The 22,532-nt window shown below is 37.3% G+C and overlaps 1 protein-coding gene across 1 annotated transcript in view; it reads right to left on the bottom strand.

Annotated features, from left to right (window-relative positions):
* Positions 1-22,532, bottom strand: part of si:dkey-237i9.1 (SEC14-like protein 1) — a 155,301-nt gene that overhangs the window by 106,413 nt on the left and 26,356 nt on the right. The window contains exon 8 of the mRNA XM_056459877.1: positions 10,785-10,825. Coding sequence (XP_056315852.1) covers positions 10,785-10,825 — 41 coding nt within the window. The remainder of the gene's footprint in view (positions 1-10,784; positions 10,826-22,532) is intronic.

Genomic DNA, 22,532 nt, shown 5'->3' with positions numbered 1-22,532 from the left:
GTCTGTAATTATATTAAATAACTAAATAATGAACATATATAAACAGCATACAGACCCTTAAAGTCTCCGATATGTTACCAACTACAGAAGAACTACATATAGCAGACATTAAGTCCGTATTTAGGTTCAAAACAACCCAAAATATAGCCCAGTCAGTGAAAACCTCTTATCTGTGTATGTAATCTTCAGCAGCACATGAAGCCTCTGTTAGAGAGTAATTCCGTCATTTCCAGTTCATATTAGTCCAAAAAGGTGAAGAGAATAAGTTAGTTATACATGGCATTTTGTTCATGGTTTGCTGAAAAATATGTTGCTCCTTTTTTTTCCCGGTTTCTCCTTTGTTTCTTCACGGCTTCCACTCTCGCGTTTGTCAGTGTCTGACAGGATCGGGTTTCAAAAGCACGTCAATAATCAAGCGCAGGTTATTATCGTTAGCTCAAGAAGTTTATTTTAGATATAATGTTAGACTCACGCGAGCGCAAGCAAGAAATCGAAACCGCTCAGCGCCTCAGACTGGCTCGTAAAAAACTAATGGGCACAGGGGTAAATCTGCTCTTCTTCTTGGCTTGTGGCTGTTTATCAAGAACGACGACAAGGTTTGTTTGAGCCCAGATCGACCATGGCTCGTTATTATATGTATTTATAATTCGCTATAATCTCTCTTCGCTGTGTATTTCAAACATGTGGGTTTTTGTTTTCATTCTGGCTTGTTGCGCAGCGAATGACGAATCTCTGTAAACCAATAGCGTTCAGCTGCGCGTGTGGCTCCGCTCGTGTTTGGTACCCTTTCGAAAGGGTGCCGAAAAAGTGGTACGGTACGGTTCGCTTTTTGACAGTGGAAACGGCCATAAAAGCGTACCAAAACGAACCTTACCGTACCACTCAGTGGAAACGGGCCATAATTAAGCTCTGTTTAACTTGTAAATCATAAATAACTTGTTCACAATTATGCATCAGTTACGCATGAGCAAACACATAATTCATGATTAATTTAACAACGTAAAGGTATTTTAACCATTATTTAGAATTTGATTAGCCATAAATTATTTCTTTGATTCAACGATGAAAAGGAGCAACTTAAACAGCCTGCCAAAGGCATTCAATTCAATTCAATTCACCTTTATTTGTATAGCGCTTATACAATGTAGATTGTGTCAAAGCAGCTTCACATAAAAGGCCATAGTAATGTTTCAGACTGGAAGTGGGCATTCAGCGATGTTTCAGACTGAAAGTGGGCAAAAACTCAAAGCACCTCACTAGTCACGTGAGGCTGAGTGGTGACTGCAGACCAGGTGAGCTTTGGCAAGTGTGGACCCCTCACAGAGTGACCAGCACCAAGATCCGCCGACAGAAGAGAGAGAACTGACTGATGGATATGTGAATGATGAACTTTACCACAAAGGGACCAGACGAAGACAAGGGCGAGGACTGGACAGAGCACAGAAGGTAGGCAATGGACACATAAGACTGACAAGATGAAACAAGGTAATTAAGCAACTAGACACAAAAAAGGGTGACATAAACAGCACAGAAATTAAACCAAGTGGGTACAGGTGTAACTGAATTATTGGCCTGCTGCACATCAGAATGACTAACAGCTGCACTCAGAGTGCCCGATAACTAGAGAGCAAAAATTAACAACAGCGTTCATGACACTTTACTACATCTATTCAGTTTGCAGTAGAAAAAACAAGCTATGCCCATTGGTTTCTCATTTAATATTCAGTTTCTCTAGAAACTTAGTCACACTACAAAAAAATAAAACAAAAAAAAGGTCGCAACTTCCAGTTCATGTGGACTTTAATGCTTCATTTACCCATCAAGATGCTGTGGCAGCTAATTGCAAAATTCAACATAGCGTACAACATGGCGAAAGGGCTTTTATTCACTAAAATTAAACTTATATAGCAGCTCAAGAAAAGATCGGTATTGTGGTTAACATGACTTATGCAAATAATGAGTTATATGCCAATATCTTCTGTGCAATATCAGACACCACCTGTGAGAACAGCACAGTTAAATTATCATCAGCTCATTTTAGCTCATCTCATTCATGTCAAGCAGTACATTCAGGGCTGGTGGGCATATGCAGACTTTTTATTTATAGTGTTGATTTCACATGCAATAAATCTAGTACTATAAAATTTGTAGTGCCAGTGCTCTCACTTTTTAGTGGGTGTGCCTAGATTTTGGCTGATGCTCCTGAATTTTTGCTCCTAAACAGCTGTGTGCGCTGAAAACACCACCATGAACACAAACCTAAAGTGGACAAAACTAAATAAGTGGTATGTGTACAGTCAATTGCACCATTATTACCTAGGTTCTCAGCGCAAGCTCACCTGAGACCAGAACCAGCCACTGAACAGATTTATCTGTGTTCAGACTAAAATTAATTTAAGCCTTCTGTAGCAGGCTATGTGTTGATGTGAATGTATTTTAAGCTGTCACCACTTGGGGGCAGTATGTGCACATAGGGTTTAAGTCAGTGTTTCTTGCATGATGGAGGAAGACTGAAGGAAGGGAACACATAGGCTGTTTCTCAATTCCGAGAATGCAGAGAACGTACTCGCGTTCTTGTGAAGAGCGGTCTTGCCAGGTCACCTCGGATGAACGAACTCATGACACCGCGAGAACAGAGAACACGTCCTGTGTGAAATGAGATGCTGCATTCTTCCTGATGGTCACATGACCTTCACGTTTTAATTGAAAATTACGTAAACATTACAGTATTCATAGAACGATTTATTGTTTTCCCCTTTTCAAAATATAGACTCTGCATTAAGACCTTACAAATATACATTGCACAATAAAAAAAAGATTTTAATACAAATTTCAGCTAATAAACACCCTTAATGTGTTCATTCCTTTATTATGATTTATACACGAGAACACGAAGACGCAAGATTGCTGAAGAACGCATATTGAGAAACAGCCATAGAGTTTTTACCCCACACTCTTCAGGATGCTAAGGTATTCACCATTATAATTGCATGTATTTCCATAAAACTAAATAAAGTGAATTTAAACTTGAATCGGAAGCAAGATTGGACATTGGTTGTGTGCAAAAAACATGTGTTGAGATGCCAAGCCTTCGGCAGTTAGCTGCTGCTACATTAGTAAAAACTTTGTTTCTGTTGGACTGATGAGCGTCCTGAATGGAATATACGTGGATCGCTATTGGAGTGGATTTCCGTATAAAATGACAAATGTGAAAAGTGAACGAGGATTAAAGGAATCTGCTTGCTGTGATTGAGTTTGCAACGCTGACACGGATGGACAACAAGGAAGAATGATGGGTGCTGTTTATGGTTAAAGGCCTCATGTAATAGAATGGAAGTTTTAGACCAAACAGAGACATACTGTGCTGATAGTTTGTGCTGGCTGTGTTGTTCATGGATGGAAAAGAAGAATACGGTTGTGACATGGCCGCTGATGTTGATGGTGGAAAGGTTGTTAGGGAAAACATTGCAAATGATAATGGTGTTGTTAATGAAAATGTATCGTCAAAGAGAGTGAGAAAATTGACTGCAAAGGGGGTGGCTTTGCTCTTTGAAAATTTGCAAAAATCTAGAAAACAGAAGTAAATAAAATTAAAATGTGAATGATATAATTTCTCTTAAAACCACAATTGAAACTTGAGGTTTGTCAAGTATTTTAAAATAGCTGAAAATTTGCATAATGCAATTGTGGAAATGCCAATACCCCAGGATGAGTTTGATAAGCAAACCAAATGATTCAATGCTAAAATGGCAGAAAATCTGTGTTTTCAAAAGGAAATCACAGAATGGTTGTCTGATGCGGGAAAGTCGCAGAGTGTTGATAAAGCCTGTGATGCTTCATCTGCAGTAAGCAGTGAAATAGGACCTGATGACAGTATTTCAAACGAGTCTACAAACCAATCTCAACGTAGTAAAGTATCAAAAGGTTCAGCAAGTACTTCAAGTTCAACCTCTACAGCACAGATAATAGCAATGACAGAAAACGCTGCATTACTACAACATGCTGCTGCTATGGAGAAGAGATATTTTAAAGGGAGGAAGAAAAAAGACATTGCATTCAAAGTGAAAGAATCAAAAGACAAAAGGAACAACTCATGATGAATGCAAAAATAGCAGCCACCGATGCAAAGTTGTCAGTTTTAAAAACCAGTTATGTTGGAAGGAAATATAAAGGCATCATCTGATGACTCAAAAAGTAAAAAAAAATAAAAAAAAAATAAAAATAAAAAAAATCACTTATCGAAACCTGATTTACAAATACATCTTTCTGGTAATTCTACTCAAGTTGGATGCACCGTACAACTACACAACAAGCTGTAGGCATACAGGGGCGGCACAGCTGCTGTTCAAAATAAGTAAATAAGTAAATAAGTAATCTGTATAACATCATGCACCAACAGGCAAACATAACAGCTCAGCTTGTGCACAGGAAGGGTATGACTTCATTACCTCCCTGAATGCTTTCAAACTTTGATGGAGATCCCTAATGCTGTGTTCACACCAGACGCGGAATGCCCGGATATGCTTTGCCAGCATATGCTTTGTTTCAGAGAGGGTACTGCAATGTAATAACTTGCAGTATATGGATGAGATTAATGTGTCATCGAATCTTACAGGATTGTGCAAAGAAAACATCGGATGGCATAGCGAGATCCCACAAACCCTTTCACGCCAATGGTCTGAGTGGCTGCAAAATCTCAACGAGATAATTATGGTGAAAGTTGACAGATGTATCAAGTCAAAGGATTTTGAAATGATCAGAACAGCTCAGTTGCATCACTTTTCAGATAATGCTAAAAAAAAGCTATAATAGTTTTATTATTATTTTATATATAATATTTTGTTATTGTTCCTCCATGAACCACCACCTTATCGTGGTGAAGGGGTTTGAGAGCCTGAGTTCTAAGAGCTAAGAGCTATGTTGTTGGGGGCTAATGCCCCTGGTAGGGTCTCCCAAGACAAAAAGGTCTTAGGTGACAGGTCATAACCCCTTATGAGTTTTATATCATCGATGATTGTGTTGTTGCCCGGTATGGCGTAGCCAGGGGCCCATCCTGGAGCCAGGTCTGGGATTGGGGCTTGTATGAGAGCGCCTGGTGGCCGGGTTTAACCCACGGATTTCAATGCCCATTGGGTAATGAGAGCGATACCTGGACAGGCATGATTGGGAGGAATGGCCTCAATGATCTGAATCAGAGTGGTATTCTGTTATTAGACTTCTGTGCTAATCACAGGTTTGACCATAACAAACACCATGTTCGAGCATAAGGGGTCCATCAGTGCACATGGCACCAGGACACCCTAGGGCGAAGGTCAATGATTGACTTTGTGGTTGTATCAGCTGATCTCCGCCCGTATGTCTTGGTCACTCGGGTAGAGGAGGGGCCAGAGCTGTCAACTGATCACCACCTGGTGGTGGCAGGGCAGAAAGATGGACAGACCTGGCAGGCCCCAAACGTATTGTGAGGGTCATCTGGGAACGTCTGGCTGAACCTCAAGTCAGAGGGAATTTTCAACTTTCACCTCCGGAAGAGCTTTGACCAGATCCCGAGGGAGGCTGTGGTGGTCTGTGGTGCCTGCGCGGCGGCAATCCACAAACCCGGTGGTGGACACTGGAAGTAAGGCATGCCGTCAAGCTGAAGAAGGAGTCCTACAGGGCCTGGTTGGCCTTGCAGGACTCGCGAGGCAGCTGATGGTACCGACAGGCCAAGCGTGTTGCAGCCCGGGCGGTTGTGGAAGCAAAAATAAATAAATAAAAAATCTGGCCTGGGAGGAGTTCGGGGAGACCACAGAGGAAGACTATCGGTCAGCCCCAAAGAGATTCTGGCAAACCATTCAGCGCCTCAGGAGGGGAAAGCAGCTCCACATCGACACTGTTTACAGTGGAAATGGGGAGCTGTTGCTCTCGACTAGGGATGTGTTGAACAGTGGAAGGAATACTTTGAGGATCTCCTTAACCCCACTCACAGGTCTCTCATTAAGAAAGCAGAGACTGGGGATACAGGGGTGGACTCACCCATCACCAAAGCTGAGGTCACTTGAGGTAGTTTGCAAGCTTCGCAGTGGCAAAGCAGCGGGGGTGGATGAAATTTATCCTGTGTATCTTAGGTTGTGGGGCTGTCTAGGCTGACATGTCTCTACAATATTGCTTGGAGATCAGACTTGATTCCAGTGCATGTTGGACCTCCGGCAGGGCTGTCCTTTGTCATCAATTCTGATCATAATTTTATGGACAGAATTTCAAAGTGCAGCCTTGGGCTGGAGGGGGTCCTGTTCGGAGAGCCCAGGATCTCATCTCTGTTATTCGCAGTAATGCGGTAGCTGTATCGGTCCTTTGTGGTGAAGGAGCTGAGCCGAAAGGCAAAACTCTCGATTTCCCAGTCAATCTACGTTCCTACTCTCACCTATGGTCATGAGCTCTGGGTCATGACTGAAAGGACAAGATCTCTGATACAAGCGGCCGAAATGAGTTTCCTTCGCAGGGTGGCAGGGCACACCCCTTATAGATAGGATGAGGAGCTCAGTTACCCAGGAGCAGCTCTGTAGAGCCGCTGCTCCTCCACATCAAGAGAAGTCAGCTGAGGTGGCTCGGGCATCTGTTTCGGATGCCTCCTTGTTGCCGACCTAGGGAGGGTGTTCCAGGCATGTCCCACCGGGAGGAGACCTCAGGGAAGACCCAGGACATGCTGGAGGGACTATGTCTCTCGGCTGGCCTGGGGCCACCTCAGGATCCCCCTGGAGGACCTGGAGGAAGTGTCTGGGAAGAGGGAAGTCTGGGGTTCTCTCCTAAGACTGCTGACCCCACGACCCGGCCCCGGAAAAGTGGTTGAAAATGAATAAATGAATATAATATTTGGTCAATATGTTCAATATTATTATTTTTTAAATAGAACAAGCAGTCAGGTATAGTAATACATAATGTCAGTAAAACTGCTAAAATATTACGTAAATACTTACACAATTTCTAAATTGTGGCCCTTTGCATTTTATGTGGTTTTAATGTGCCCCCTGGGCTTTTAAACTTGAATACCACTGAGCTGTATGAAATACCTCGTGGGGCTGGGATTGCAATGAGTGACGTCACTGTCGCTGTACGGTAGCCTCGCTGCGTGTGTTTGGAGTTTAGACTCGCAGATTACATTTTTATCATAAAATACCTCCTCATTCGCTAAATATTTGTCTCTCCTACTTACTGTGAACAATCCCTTAACACAACGTATACAAACAAATCCTACTTTCAAACGTTTTGTCTCTCGAGCATCCGCCTGTTGTTTGTAGCTTTAGCCTGTAAGCACCACTGGTCAGCTAAAGCTACGGACCTCTTTCATTCACATATTTTCTCACTTACTGGCTTTGCTCTTTACCCCGTACGATGTCGCTTGTGTGTCTGTCCTTGAGTGCAGGAGAAGCATCGATGGAGGCGTTGGAGCTGGAAGCAGTGGAGTCCCAGATTCGCTCCCTCGAGACGAAGCGAGATCGGCTCCGGGAACAACGGGCTTTACCGATTTACCCCATACTTGCTCGTCTGAGGTAAGTGTTACAATACAATCACAATACTACTATCCTGAGCGCTGCCGAGAGCCTTGGTGCCGTCGTCCTCCGCGTGGGAACGAACGACACCAGGCTCCGGCAGACAGAGATGATCGAGACGGTTCGACGAACCTCACCCGCCACGCAGATCATCGTTTCTGGACCACTTCCTACCTACTGCCGAGGAAATGAAAGGTTTAGTAGACCGTTTGCTCTGAATGAATGGCTATTAACATGGTGTAAAGAACAGAAATTGCTCTTTGCCAATAACTGGAATCTTTTCTAGAAGCGTCCTAGGCTTTTCCGCGCTGACGGGCTGCACCCCGTCGAGCTGGAGCTGAACTCCTGTCGGACAACACCCTCCAGAATACTTCGCTCTATCTGACTAGTACATAAAATTCACAATTTAGCCCTATAGACTCTTATTCGTCCCACTTAAATAAACAGTAATGCATATCTGGCTAACCCCATAGAGACTGTGTCTGTTCCTCGTATTATTAGATCAAAAAATAAACTGCTCCAGAAATAATCTATTAAGAATTAAACCAGAAAAACAACTAAAAAGTGAAAATACAAATTTCATTAAGCTTGGTCTCCTAAACATCAGGTCACTAGCACCTAAAGCACTTATCATAAATGAAATAATAACAGATAACAATCTTAATGCACTCTGTCTCACTGAAACCTGGCTGAAACAAAAGGACTATATTAGTTTAATGAAGCAACTCCTCCAGGATTCTTATATAAACATGAGGCTCGTCCAACTGGTCGTGGTGGTGGAGTTGCATCAATCTTTAGTGATATTCTTAATGTTAATCAGAGAGAAACGGACTTATGTTTAGCTCCTTTGAAGTATTTGCGCTTAATGTTATGCTTCCAGACAATATACACAAACCTGTTATCTCTCGCTTTTAAATCACCATATATAGACCCCCAGGACCCTCTAAAAGAGTTTTCTGATTTTTATTTCTGACTTACTAGTTAAAACTGATCAAATACTAATTGTAGGAGACTTTAACAACCACATAGATGATGCTAACGACACATTAGGGCTCGCGTATATGGATTTACTACATTCACTAGGGATAAGCAAAACGTTATTGGTCCAAACCCATCGCTTAAAGCATACACTAGATCTAATTCTGTCTTATGGAATTGAGGTCATTGATGTAGACATTATACCACAAAGTGATGATATTACAGACCACTACCTCTTACTATATAAGCTGTGTTTACCTGAATTAGCAGATCCGCTCCGATATATTGCCCTAGTAGAACTATTGTTCCATCCACCAAAGATGAATTATAAATAACTTACCTGATCTTTCTCTATTTCGAAATGCACCCGCAAACGCAAATGTAGTTTGCAAATGTAGTAGACCTTGATGTAGTAACCAGCAGTATGGATGCCATCTTTACTAGCACTCTAAATACTGTGGCACCCATCAAACTAAAAAAGGCTAGAGGAAATAAAACTACACCATGGTATAATAGTCATACCCGCGCTCTCAAAACAGCAACCTGTGCCCTGAAACGTAAATGGAAAAAAACTAATTTAGAAGTTTTTAGAATTGCGTACAAAGACACTATGTCCAGCTATAGAAGGGCTCTAAAATCTGGGCTGAGCACCTCTGCAAACTGAAAGAAAATAATTATAACAACCCTAGATTCATATTTAACACTATAACTAAATAATAATAGGTCAAACAAATAAACAAATAATAGGTCATCTTTTGAACAAAATGTTCCACCGCAAATTAGTAGTGATGACTTAATGAATTTTTTCAGTGATAAAATAGAAGGCTTTAGACAGAAAATAGGAGATATTAAACTTTCTGCACCACCTTATACTTCAGATCCAGTAAACATTCCACTGGATCAAAATAACCTACAGTGCTTCAAAATCATAGAACAGGAAGAGCTAGATAAAATTATAAATAGTTCTAAACCAGCTACGTGTATGTTGGACCCAATTCCAACAAAATTACTGAAAGAATTGCTACCTGTTATAGGAGGACCTCTTTTTAATGTTATCAACTCTTCTTTATCTTTAGGCCATGTTCCAAATCCTTACAATCTAGCTGTTTTTAAGCCTATTATTAAGAAACCACAACTGGACCCCAGCAACTTAGCTAATTATAGGCCTATTTCAAATTTTTCATTTATGTCTAAAATGCTAGAAAAAGTTGTTTCTGCCCAATTATGCACCTTTCTGCAGAATAACAATGTTTTTGAATTGTTTCAGTCAGGTTTCAGAGCTCATCACCGTACAGAAACCGCATTAGTGAAAATAACCAACGATTTATTCTTAGCTGCTGACCAAGGGTGCATCTCGCTATTAGTTTTACTCGATCTTAGTGCGGCATTTGACACGATTGACCACGGTATCCTCATAAATCGATTAAATTCTACAGGTGTCCAGGGACAGGCTCTACAATGGTTTAAGTCATACTTAGTTGACCGTTACCAGTTTGTGAATATTAATGGACAGCCTTCACAAGTCAGCACAGTAAAGTATGGGGTGCCTCAAGGATCAGTTTTAGGCCCTTTGCTGTTTACAATATACATGCTACCCCTGGGAGACATTATTAGGAGACATGGGATCAGCTTTCACTGCTATGCAGATGATAATCCATTATGTATGTCAACTAAACCTGACGAGATGTCTAAACTGTCTTAGCTAACTGAGTGTATTAACGATTTTAAAGACTGGATGACCAACAATTATCTTCTCTAAAACTCAGACAAAACAGAATTATTTTATTGGGCCTAAATCCTGTACACAGCAGATCTCACAACTCGACCTACAATTAGAGGGATACAAAGTTAGAGTTAGCTCTACTATAAAAGACCTGGGTGTCATATGAGACAGCAATTTACATTTTAAAAATCATATATCCCATGTCACAAAAACTGCTTACTTTCATCTGAGAAATATTGCTACGAAGTATGCTACCCATCTCACATGCAAAAAAGCTAGTCTATGCTTTTAAGACTTCTAGGCTGGACTACTGTAATGCACTTTTCTGGCTGCCCAGCATCCTCTATTAACAAGCTTCAATTAGTACAAAATGCAACTGCCAGAGTTCTTACCAGGTCTAGAAAATTTGATCACATCACCCCAATTTTATCCTCCTTACACTGGCTGCCTGTTAAGTTTCGTATTGAATTTAAAATATTGCTTCTTGCATATAAAGCTTCAAATAATCTAGCTCCTGTTTATCTAACCAACCTTCTGTCTCGCTACAATCCAACTCGCTCTTTAAGGTCTCAAAACTCAGGGCTTCTGGTAGTACCTAGAATAGCAAAGTCGAGTAAAGGAGGTCGAGCCTTTTCATTTATAGCTCCTAAACTCTGGAATAGTCTTCCTAATAACGTCCGAGGCTCAGACACACGCTCCCAATTCAAAACTAGATTAAAGATCTATCTTTTTAGTAAAGCATACACTCAGTGCACCACTTAGTGGGTTTTCACACAGGTTTCTGCATTTTGTTTATATACACTATGAACAGCAGCTACGCTAATTATTCTCTTTATTCTCCATTTCCACCTGGGGATACTCTTCCTGAGGCCCTCAGACTATGCAGAGTCACTGATTCGATCCAAGACCAACGACGAGATGATTCCAAGGTTTCCATATCCTGGACCAGGCCATGTCCTGAGCAGCTACTGTGGTGGTCATGGAGGAGTGGAGAACATGAGACTGATTCCTGTGACGCTCCAGGGACAAGATGAGTCTTCGCTGAGGCCAGCTTCCAGCCTCCGCCGCTGAGACTGCAGCTCTGCACAAGACGTTTGGCCAGCGGAGAAATTAAAATGGTCATGCCCAACTGAGTTTGGTTTCTCTCAAGATTTTTTTCTTCACTTCACCAATTAGTGAAGTTTTTTTCCCTCTCCGCTGTCGCCATGGTCTTGCATGGTTTGGGATCTGTAGAGCTGCGTATCGTTGGATTTGCTCTTCAGTGTTTGGACTCTTAGTAGTGATTTTTAAAACCACACTGAACTGAGCTAAACTGAACTGAACTTAAACACTAAAAAACTGAACTACACTGTTCCAATTTACTATGACCTTTTATGTGAAGCTGCTTTGACACAATCTACATTGTAAAAGCGCTATACAAATAAAGGTGAATTGAATTGAATTTGAATTTGCTGTTGAGTGTTAAGACTGTGGCTGATACTTACTGCCATGACAAGTTCAAAAGGATGTTTGTACACTCTCACAGGGGACTGATACTTCTGCACCATGATGGAACCTTCGGCAGTGCTGAAGTATAAACTAAAGAAAAAAACAGAAACGCACATTTTATGTAATAATACAAAGATTTATCAGAAGTAGTATTACATCATAATGTTTACAGAAAAGCATAATTAATTTTTTTTTTTTTTACTATTCATACACATTTTTAGTTCTAAAACATATAAAGGTAAACTTTGCATGATCTAAGGTTTCATGTAATGTCTATGTATACAAGATAAACAACAAAAAAAAAGTTTAATACACAATGTCTAATATGTGACAATTTATGCAGTCTATATTTATTTTTCTATCTATGCAAAGTGTGTTTAGATTATGCTTCCAACACTAATAATGTGAGAGTATGTGATTGGCCAAGGACAGACAAAAAAAATACTCGAAAGATTAAAAAGATAAAAAAAAATGTTAAATTCTGACTTTACTCGCCGTTATTGTTTTTTAAAGATATTGGAAACCTGTAACCATTGACTCTCATAGTATTTGTTTTTCCCCCTAAGTAAGTCAATGCTTACAGGGTTTAGGCTTTCTTTAAAATGGCTTCTTTTGTGTTCAACAGAAAGCGCATGGCAACATATTTTAACCGGCTCAAATCCAGCGTCTGATGAACTCATTCTTCTTTTTTCCCCCACTACATATCAGATTTTGCCTACTCTTCACCACGAGGAAGACAAGTGGGAATCATTATTAAGTGTGTGTATTATTTTAAGCGCATTTGAGCATCACATATTATTTGCACATTTTTTTAATGGAAATGTTCCCGATTCACGTATGCAAATTCATCTTCAGATGGCGCCTTTATAGCAATGTGCGTGCAGTAGATCGCTCCGATTACATTGGGAAAACCAGCGATCGCTGCAAATTGCGCTTTAATTTTTGGCTGATCAACTGCATGGTATGGAAACCTGCAAGACATGCAGATGATCCCGTCCCATACAGCTGCCATTGCACGGCTCAAAGATACTTTCTAGTGTACAATTTAACATAATTGCCTCTAGGAGTCGCCAATGGAAATAAAACTAACACACACAAGAAATGCACGTGGGCCAGACATGAAGTTGGCGTGGACCAACGCACATTCTCATGTTCATTTCATCGTTAGTAAATCCAAACGTGAGCGTGAAATCTGGGGTACGCGTTGATACATGAGGCCCCTGGACTTCCTGGAGCCAGACCCCCAAGGCGAGTCGATGAATTGCAGTTTTAGTTACTTCCATATTGGCTTCCCGAGGGAGAGCGGGAGGTTGCCGCTTGGTCACTACACATGCCACTACAGAGTGACACATGACAGTGAAAACTGGACATGCCACCGGTGTCACTACACTCAGGCTATGTTCACACTGCAGCCAAATGTGGCCCAAATCTGCTTTTTTGCCCACATGTGACTCAGGTAATGATAGTGTGAACAGCCCAAACCGCATGGAATCTGATCTTTTTAGGTGAGATCTGTGCCACTTTCATATGTAGTCTTAAATCAGTCACAGATCTGATGTTTTGCAATGCGACCGCAGTGTGAACGGTTATGTCGGATTTCATGTGACCTTTACATAATCTTCGAGCGACATTTGTCATCATTCTGTGCTGCAAACATCCTCTACTCCTCAGCAGCATAGTAGAATAGCACACATGGAAATTACTTTACTACAGAAAGTTGGTTGTTCATTTTTAAAAAGATTTTGGAGGCAAAACTGGGGCTTGTTAACGGTTGAGGCACGGGTTGATCGCGAAGGCGAAGAGCGTCGTGCGTGTTATTTTGTGCTCTCCGTAACAGTACTTTTGCGCATACGGGTCAGTTAAGGACCATGATCTGTTCACACTGCAAATGTGATATTGGCCACATTTATAAGAGCAGTGTGAACAGCCATGCAAAAAAATCAGATCTGAGAAAAAAAAATCAGATTTGAGCACTAAGTCTGGCACTGTGAATGTAGCCTCAGTGGCATGTGCCAGTGGCATCTGTGCATCAGATGTCGTGTAACTTAATAATAAAACTGCTGCTGGACTCAGGACTAGAAATAGAGGTAAAGTTGGTTTTATATTCAGACATTGTCCTTAATAATATAATTTCATAAAAGTATTGTTTGCAAATTCTAAATAGGCAAATCATACAGGAAGCCAATGACTTTAAAAATACAACATTGTTCACAGTGAATTGGATAGTGTTGATGTTGTTTTTAAGTCATACTTGCATGTTAATTCTGATTAAATATTCAAATTAGCGTGGTAAACAATATAGAGACAGTTAAATGAACGAATGTGCGAATATAAAACCAACTTTACATCTATGGTCTAGAACAATACACTGCACTAAGAAATAAAAATCAATGTTTGTGTGCTAACTTACACAAAAATCTGTGACGTAAAGTAATAAAAACCATCCTTCTCTGAACGGTTGTTATTGTAGCATACCCGAAACAACTATCTCTCTATTATGAAAGAATATGGTAACGTTATACCTATACTCATTTGAACGTCATATATAGTATAATTAACTTAGCTGAGCTCAGCTGGTAACGCAATTAGCCGGTTAGCGCATTGAATACTTCCCGAAAACGTCCCTCACAATGACCTCATAAATGAAACTGTAACGTTAATCATTAAGAAATTATACCGCTCTTAAACATCATGTCGTGATTTAAAACAACACATAACGTTAACTATGAACGCTTTTAGGTGAAACGCCCGACGTAGTGTTAGCAAAAATTATTAGCAAGTTTACCGCTAACGCGATTTAAAAACAAGACGTCGAAGCATAGCATTAGTCAATAGCCAGTATAAATTGATACTATTTAAAATGTATTTAACATGTAGTTAATTGGAAAATATACTTACAAAAACAAAGTATCGTAGTAGAAACTGATAAAGCCCTTTTCAATGTCAAGCGTTCGCTTCAGCTTTTAGATGATAGAAGGGATTTCCATGGCTGTTGTTGTGTCTCTGAGTCAAACCAGTCAGTAATCCAGATCAGACCTGGAACAGACTCGCTGCTGTTGACCTGTTCCCATAACACAACTGGTGAGAAAACACTGCTACTACTGCTATTGTTATGTTGCTACTCCTGGCTGCTTGAATCTCCAAAATTTTCAAAGCTACAATGCAACTCAGCTGCGTTCGCGTCCTTCAGCAGGCAGGCACCAGAAGTGAAAATTCCAAATGCAGTCACTTCTTCTTCGTCCTCTTTGATGTTCATCGGCGGTTGGCATCCAACTACAATGGTGAATTACCGCCGCCTTCTGTACTAGAGTGTGGACCAGATTTGAACAGCGATAACTACTATTCCCAATTACTAAAGTCCCTTCATTTTTTATAAATATATATAAAATATAATAATAAAATCCAAGATAAATTTTTTTATTTCCTTTGCATTATGTAATTTCATATCTCATCTTTGGCTATGTATGTATATACAGGGATGGGCAGTATTTATGATACATGTATTTCAAATACAAAATAGTATTTTGTAATTTGTAGTTGATGGGTTTGTGAAAATGGGTTAATATTTTGTATCAAAATACTTTAGTGTCTTGTATTTTTAAAATACTGTAAAATACTTTGTTAGAAGTCTACATAAGGACATCATAAAAATCCAGCCTCAGATTGATGCTTTCCCAGTGTTTTGCCTAGGCTTGAGATCAGAACAGAAAATTAAGAATGTGGTCAATGCTTGGAGTATGGACGGAAATTATGCACCACACACAAAGAAAATAGCAGACAAATAACCTGGGTATATTTGGGAGCAAGTCAACAATCACTGAAAATACTATATTGCACAATGACCAGTAATTTATAATGGCAGCAGAGGCATTGCTAGACATAAAGCTCTACTACGGCACATCCCCCGCCAAAAAAACAATAATATATATATATATATAATATATATATTGTGTGTGTGTGTGTGTGGTGTGTGTGTGTGCGCGCAAAAACAGTTTCATATAATCATATATAATAAATTGTTATTATATGTGCGCGCAAAAACAGTTATCATATAATCATATATAAATAAATTGTTATTATACAATTATTATTCTAAATAATTAATCCTAAATGTAACTCTAAAATAATCATTTAAAAAATCTTTTGCATAATATTAATTTAATTTGAATGACACGTGCTTTAGACTTGACACGTGGCACAGAATTAGCTTTATTATGTTTTACCTCCCTGACTCATCACTTGCTTCATAATCTATGAGAAAGCATGCATAATAAAGATCACCATAATTTTATTTAAACTTTAGTTTTAAAACTTTAGAGTAACGTCTTTGTTTCGGATTTACCACTCTTAATAAATACACTTGCATATGAAGTAATTGATATCTCAAAGCATTTACTGGGGCACTGGCGATGTTTACAGGGGCAAGTGCCCCAGTAAATTGGGTCTAGCGACGCCCCTGAATGGCAGTATAGTGTACATTTCAGCATCAGCATCCTTGCTTAGGAAATGAGATGAAATAAAATATCAATTCTTAGGAACAGGATAAGGAGCCTTCAGCACATGAAAAAAACTTTTATGGAATTGACTTTATAATTTAAATGATTTTAGTAATTTTAAAAAATCACAATATTGCAAAAAGAAATATTTTTTAAATTAGGTGAACAAAAAATTTTCCTATATCACCCTTTTATAATATAAGACTTTATTAAGCATTAGCAAATAGTAAATTCATTTTTTGTTAAGCATTAACTAACATTAATAAACTTTAGAGAGTTTATAACTGCAGATATAAATGCTATATTCTTAATTTATAAGCACATGTGTAATGTGCTTAATGATTGTGTTTTCATACTTTGTTAATGATTCATTTTTCATTACTAAATTAAGTATAGCATTATTTACAAAGCAGTTATTTAAGAATATTTGGTGGTTTTTAAAGGTCATTCAGCATAAACTAGTAAATGATTAATAAACTATTAAAATTAACATTTAGAATTCTTATTATTCAGGTGTACACTAATAAATAATTTGTATGTCAATAAATGCTTTGTTACTGTAACTTAACTTCATCCAGTGAAGTTGTGTGACCTTACCTAAAGTGAGGACTATTCATGATTTATAAATCTCTAGAAAACAACAATTAAAGGCTTATTTATATTCTAACAGGAAAAAAGAAAATATACGACTTTATTAATTTCTATTTATTTAAAGATACACAAATGAAACTGTATCAAATGAAATGTAAATCTCTGCAATGTTAACTAAAATAAAATCAGCTCCCTTTTGATCTGTTTTGGACTGATTGTTGTGTTACTGAACTTCTGCCTGCTCTTATTCTTCGTCGCCTGGATATGCCCCTGTGTTTGTTGTTTGGATTGGATTGCTTATATGTTGCCGACTCTCTGCTTGTTTACTTGTTGATGTCTCTCCCTAACTCCTTAAATAAACTTCTGCACATGGATTCTAACACAGCCTCAGCCTCCATGTTACAACTTTCAAAATCACTTGCTTTTCTCTTGAAACTTGTTTAAACCTGCATGTGTAAAACAGCATATAATGATGTATTCCATGGTAAACAACTATGTATTCCATGGTTTTAAGCTGTTTTTATCACTTTCTGTTTTTGGCTTGAAAACATCATATCTCAGCCCCAGGAACAAGAATCCTGCATGAGAGCTCAAAAAATTAACACTTTCTAAACCATTTGCTTTTCCCTTGAAACTTGTTCAAAACCATTTAAAAATACATACGACGTTGTTTAAAACAAAAACAATGATCGATTTTCATGGTTTCAAGCTGTTTTTATCACTTTCTGTTTTTGGCTTGGGAACATCATATTTCAGCCCCAGGAACAAGAATCCTGCATGAGAGCTCAAAAAATGAACACTTTCAAATTCACTTGCTTTTCCATTGAAACTTGTTTAAGCATGTTTAAAACAGTACACTGTAAAAAATACTGGTAACACTTTATAATAACTACACGCTATGAACCATTTGTTAAGCAATAGCGAATAGTGAATTCATTATCTGTTAAGCAGTAACTCTACATTAATAAACATTAGTATGCAGTTTATAAATACAGCTACAAATGCTGTATTCTTGACTTATAACCACATTTATAACGTGCTTAATAGCTGTACTTTCATACTTTGCTAATGAGTTTCTTTCATTACTAAATTAAGTATTGCTTTATTTATAAACTAGTTATTTAAGCATAGTTGGTTGTTTTTTAAGACCATTCAGAATAAGTTAGTAATGATTAAAAACTATTAAAGTTAACATTTATAATTATTTTTATTCAGGCATACTAATAGTTAATTTGCATGTTAACAAAAGCTTATTAACTCAACTTCATCCAGTTTTGTGACCTAATCTAAAGTGAGGACTATTTATGCTTTATAAATCCCTTATAAATGACAATTAAAGGCTCAGTTAAACTCTAAACAGGAACATAAAAAGAACATAAACGACTTTATTCATAACTATATTTAAGATAAAGATACAAAGATCGTTTAAAGATACACAAATGAAACTGCATTGAAAATTTTTTTGCAACCTTATCTAAAATAAAATTACTGCACAGTTTAAACATGCATCCTATTATATTGTTAAATGATTATATGTTGTTGTTTATCAATTTCATGTCGTATTTTGACTCCTGTTATTCAGCAATGTTTACATTTTACAGTAATTTTACTTTTTAGATAAGATTGCGAAGATTATTGCTCGTTTGATACTGAGCCTTTAATTGTCATTTGTAAGGGGTTTATAAAGCATAAATAGTCCTCACTTTAGATTAGGTCACAAAACTGCATGAAGTTGAGTTAATAAAGCATTTATTAACATAGATAGTGACCATTACTATAGGTCTGAATAATCAGATATATAAATGTTAATTCCAATAGTTTATTAATCATTTACTAACTCATTCTGAATGATCTTAAAAACCACTTACTACTCTTAAATACAATTGGTTTGTAAATAATGCAATACTTAATTTAGTAATGAAAAATCAAGCAGTTACAAATTATGAAAGTACAATTATTAAGCATTTTATAAATGTGGTTGTAAGTCAAGAATAGAGCATTTGTAGCTGCAGTTATAAACTGCTCACTAACGTTTATTAATGTAGAGTTAATGCTTAACAAATAATCAATTAACTATTTGCTAATACTTAGTAAATGATTCATAGTGTGTAGTTATTATAAAGTGTTACCACAAAGATTTGTTGTTTTGACTTAAAGTGAGTTACCCGGTTGCCTTAAAATTGTGAGTTTATTGGAATTATAAGAGTGAGTTATAATAACTTGAGTGATTTTTGTTTCAACTAATTTTGCTAATATTTTGTGTTGTATTAACTTCTTCAAGCAGTTTAAGTTGACTTACAAATGTAGTACACTCAACTTCATAGTGTAAAATTGTTGAGTGAACTAACTTTTTTGTCAACTTAACCCATTTGATTGCTTGAAGAAGTTGATACAACTTAATTCGAAGTTATATGAAAAACAGATTTGTCAACTCAACTGAAAATTGTTTGTAACAAAAAACTGAAAAAGTTACCTTGTTGCCTTAAAATTATGAGTTAATCAACTAAATATAGTTTGTTGTAACAATTAACAAAGTTTACACAGTTGACTTACAATTAAGAGTTCAATGAATTCAACACAAGTTAACATGACAAATGCATTTTAAAAAGTAACAGAACGTCAGAACAAATAAACTGTAATAACATTTATTATAACTTCAAGAAAACATTTTCATTCAAGTAGAAATAAAGTTATCAATTCAATAAATTCATATAACTCCTAGAAGCAACGGGATACAATCTAATTCAAACACCTCTGAAAATAATTATGGCAAAAGTTATAAATCAATCGTTATAAATAATTTCTCAAACAGCATTAAAATAAACCCTTTGAAAGGTTTCTTCATCTATTCAATATTTTAAAGTCTTACAACAATTCCTAACATTTTATAATGAAAAGTGTTTACAACTGATTTTGTTCTCCAATGCTGAAACTGATATTCTATGCTCTGCAAAAGTTCATGGAGTAAGAAACAAACTCTTAAGTGTTTAGTGGATTTTCAACACAATCTCATGGCAATTCGTAACTTTTTGATTTAGTGGCTAATTCATATGAATTCGTACGATCTAATTCATACAATTTAGTACAATTTGCTCATCCCCCAATGATGGTTGGGTTTAGGGGTGGGGTTAGGTGCCACACCTCGTTTTTAAAATTGTACGAATTAGCCACTAAACTGACAAAACGTAAAATACTTACATTTTCTCGTGAGATTAGGCTGGAATTTTTGCTGACCCATGCACTTACTGATATCCATGTTGTTCATTCAACTTTAAGGACTAAATCTCAATCCAGTGTAATGAGTTGCTTACTCTTAATAAAAAGGAGAAAATGTGTTCGATGATAAGCAAGTTTAATGTAAGTGGTGATTCTTGTTCTGGCATTAAACTTCATATTACAAAATTCAAATCACTGTCATTGAGTTAGATATAAAAACAGTCTGCTGCAATTTAACACAACCTGAGAGTGTGTAGAATGTCTGTAACAGAATGTCTATCTGAATATGTTGCAGAACAGTCGTAAACACACTTTTTATTATAAAATGTTATAAATTGTTGTTTAGCCTTTAAAATATTGACTAGACTAAGAAACATTTCAAAGGGTTCATTTTAATGCGGTTTGAGAAATGCATTTTACTGTTTCTTGAGATTTCTGACTTGTTGAATTTTTGTTAAACCCCAATTGTAGCAGACAGATTTCATATAGAATGTCTGTAACAATGTCTGCTATTGTGTAATATCCAGAGATGTATAAAGTACTAGAGACCCAGACTTAAGTAAAGGTACAAGTACTCTATCAAAAAGGGACTTGAGTAGAAGTATAAGTGCTCTTTAAGCAGCATACTTAAGTGGAAGTACTAAAGTATTCAACATTTTTTGTACTTAAGTATTGCAAGTAGTTTATTTCAATATTTACTACTCAAGTACTGAAAGTAAAAGTACAAGCATTGTGTTATGTAGTTATTAAAGAAAGTCAAAAGACATCATATTGTTTTGTTATTATAAATATCTTTTTTGGGGCACGTGAATAAGCAGAACGAAAAGAAACATGGCTTACGATACTGTTTTTCTCTCGCTCTTGAACCACAGATCTGACATTATAACAGCTTTAACACACACCTTTCAAAGTTGTGTGTCACAAAAACACTCCGTAATCCACTGAATTCAGTTCAATTCGATATCTAAGCATTGACTATGCTTTCCATATATAACTAGATTTTTTCTTCACAACACAAGATATTTTTATATTAAAATCTATAAATAATAATATTTATATATTATTCCTTTAACTGCCTGCTCGACCAAATGGTTGACTATATTTTGACTGACCATATCTTATTGAGAGGAGTACCTAACTCAACTAAACCTGAAAGTACTTGTCACTACATTGCTTCTACATTAAAATCAAAAACAAGGACATCAGTCCTCACATCATGTGAACTGTTTTTGGTAAAAATTTGCAAAGTAAGCATATTTTTTTGACATATTACCCTCTAAGGGCCTTAACTTTACAAAGTTATGTTACTTGGTGCCATGAAAAATATTTAGTGTGTTTGTATTAGCGTTTCAAAAACATGCTAGACCAAATGGTTGATTTGTCACTTTATGGTAAAAGTAGAAAAGCAAAACTAATGATTTCATATCATGCATTTCTGCAGTCTGTCTGAATGATTGTTTACTGAGAAATATCAACGTTTGATCATTCACAGAAATATGACACAGCTTGTTATTTATTTACGAATATAGATAATTTCTTAAGTATATATATTTTTTGACTTTTTTAGGATATTTTGGAGTAAATACAATGAATTTTTAGAACTTATGTGTGGAAATCACAACTTTTCAAAGATGATTACCTCTTAAATGGCAAATACTTGTGTACCAGCATTAGCACAATTGTAAGGAATTGATATTTGATTGTTTGTTTGTTTTTTGTAGATATTTGATGGATGTCAATAGTTTCTATGGTACAAAAACTCACATCGTCAGGCCCTTTTACCAGAAAATCCCTTCACTGATGAGATAATTCAGCATGTTCACTCACATACATTCTCTCTTTCTCTCTCTCTACACACACACACACACACACACACACACACACACACGCACACACACACACGCACACACACACACACGCACACACACAAACACACACACCACAACACACGCACACACACACACACACACACACACTCACACACGCACACGTGTGCACGCGTTTAGCAACAGGATACACGTTAATATACATTGCTCTACATTATGTTAATGTACAAAATAAACCTGATTTAGGTCCCTGAATTGGGACTGAAGCATCTTTTATAATTGTACTGACATGCAGCTGTGGTGAACAATTACAAAGCAATTTTACTGTATATATTACAAACATGCACTGTTTTAGAAACATTCTTAAACTTGTAAAAATCATTCTTGAGGTGCTGCTGATCACAAAGAGCTGAAGAGGTTGTTTTGTGAACACCCTGTCTTGTGGATATGATTATACGCGTTACTATGGAGACATGTTAATGCGCAGCTGTCAATCAGTTCGGTAGGTGGGGAAATCGCACTCCTACCTCACATTGCAGTGGGCTTCAAAATGGGAGGGATTAGGATCCTATTTTTAACATCAGAATTTAAGAAAAAAAAAGACTTATTGTGTTTGTATCACTCCAGTATGCATGTGGACATGCTATACCTACACACAGTTATGTCCAAAATCTTCCAGAAGATG

This window comes from Danio aesculapii, chromosome 6, assembly GCF_903798145.1.
Source record: "Danio aesculapii chromosome 6, fDanAes4.1, whole genome shotgun sequence".
In the NCBI taxonomy this organism is placed as follows: domain Eukaryota; kingdom Metazoa; phylum Chordata; class Actinopteri; order Cypriniformes; family Danionidae; genus Danio; species Danio aesculapii.
Note: the sequence above shows the minus strand (reverse complement) of the source record. Positions and strands in the feature narration are given on the sequence as shown.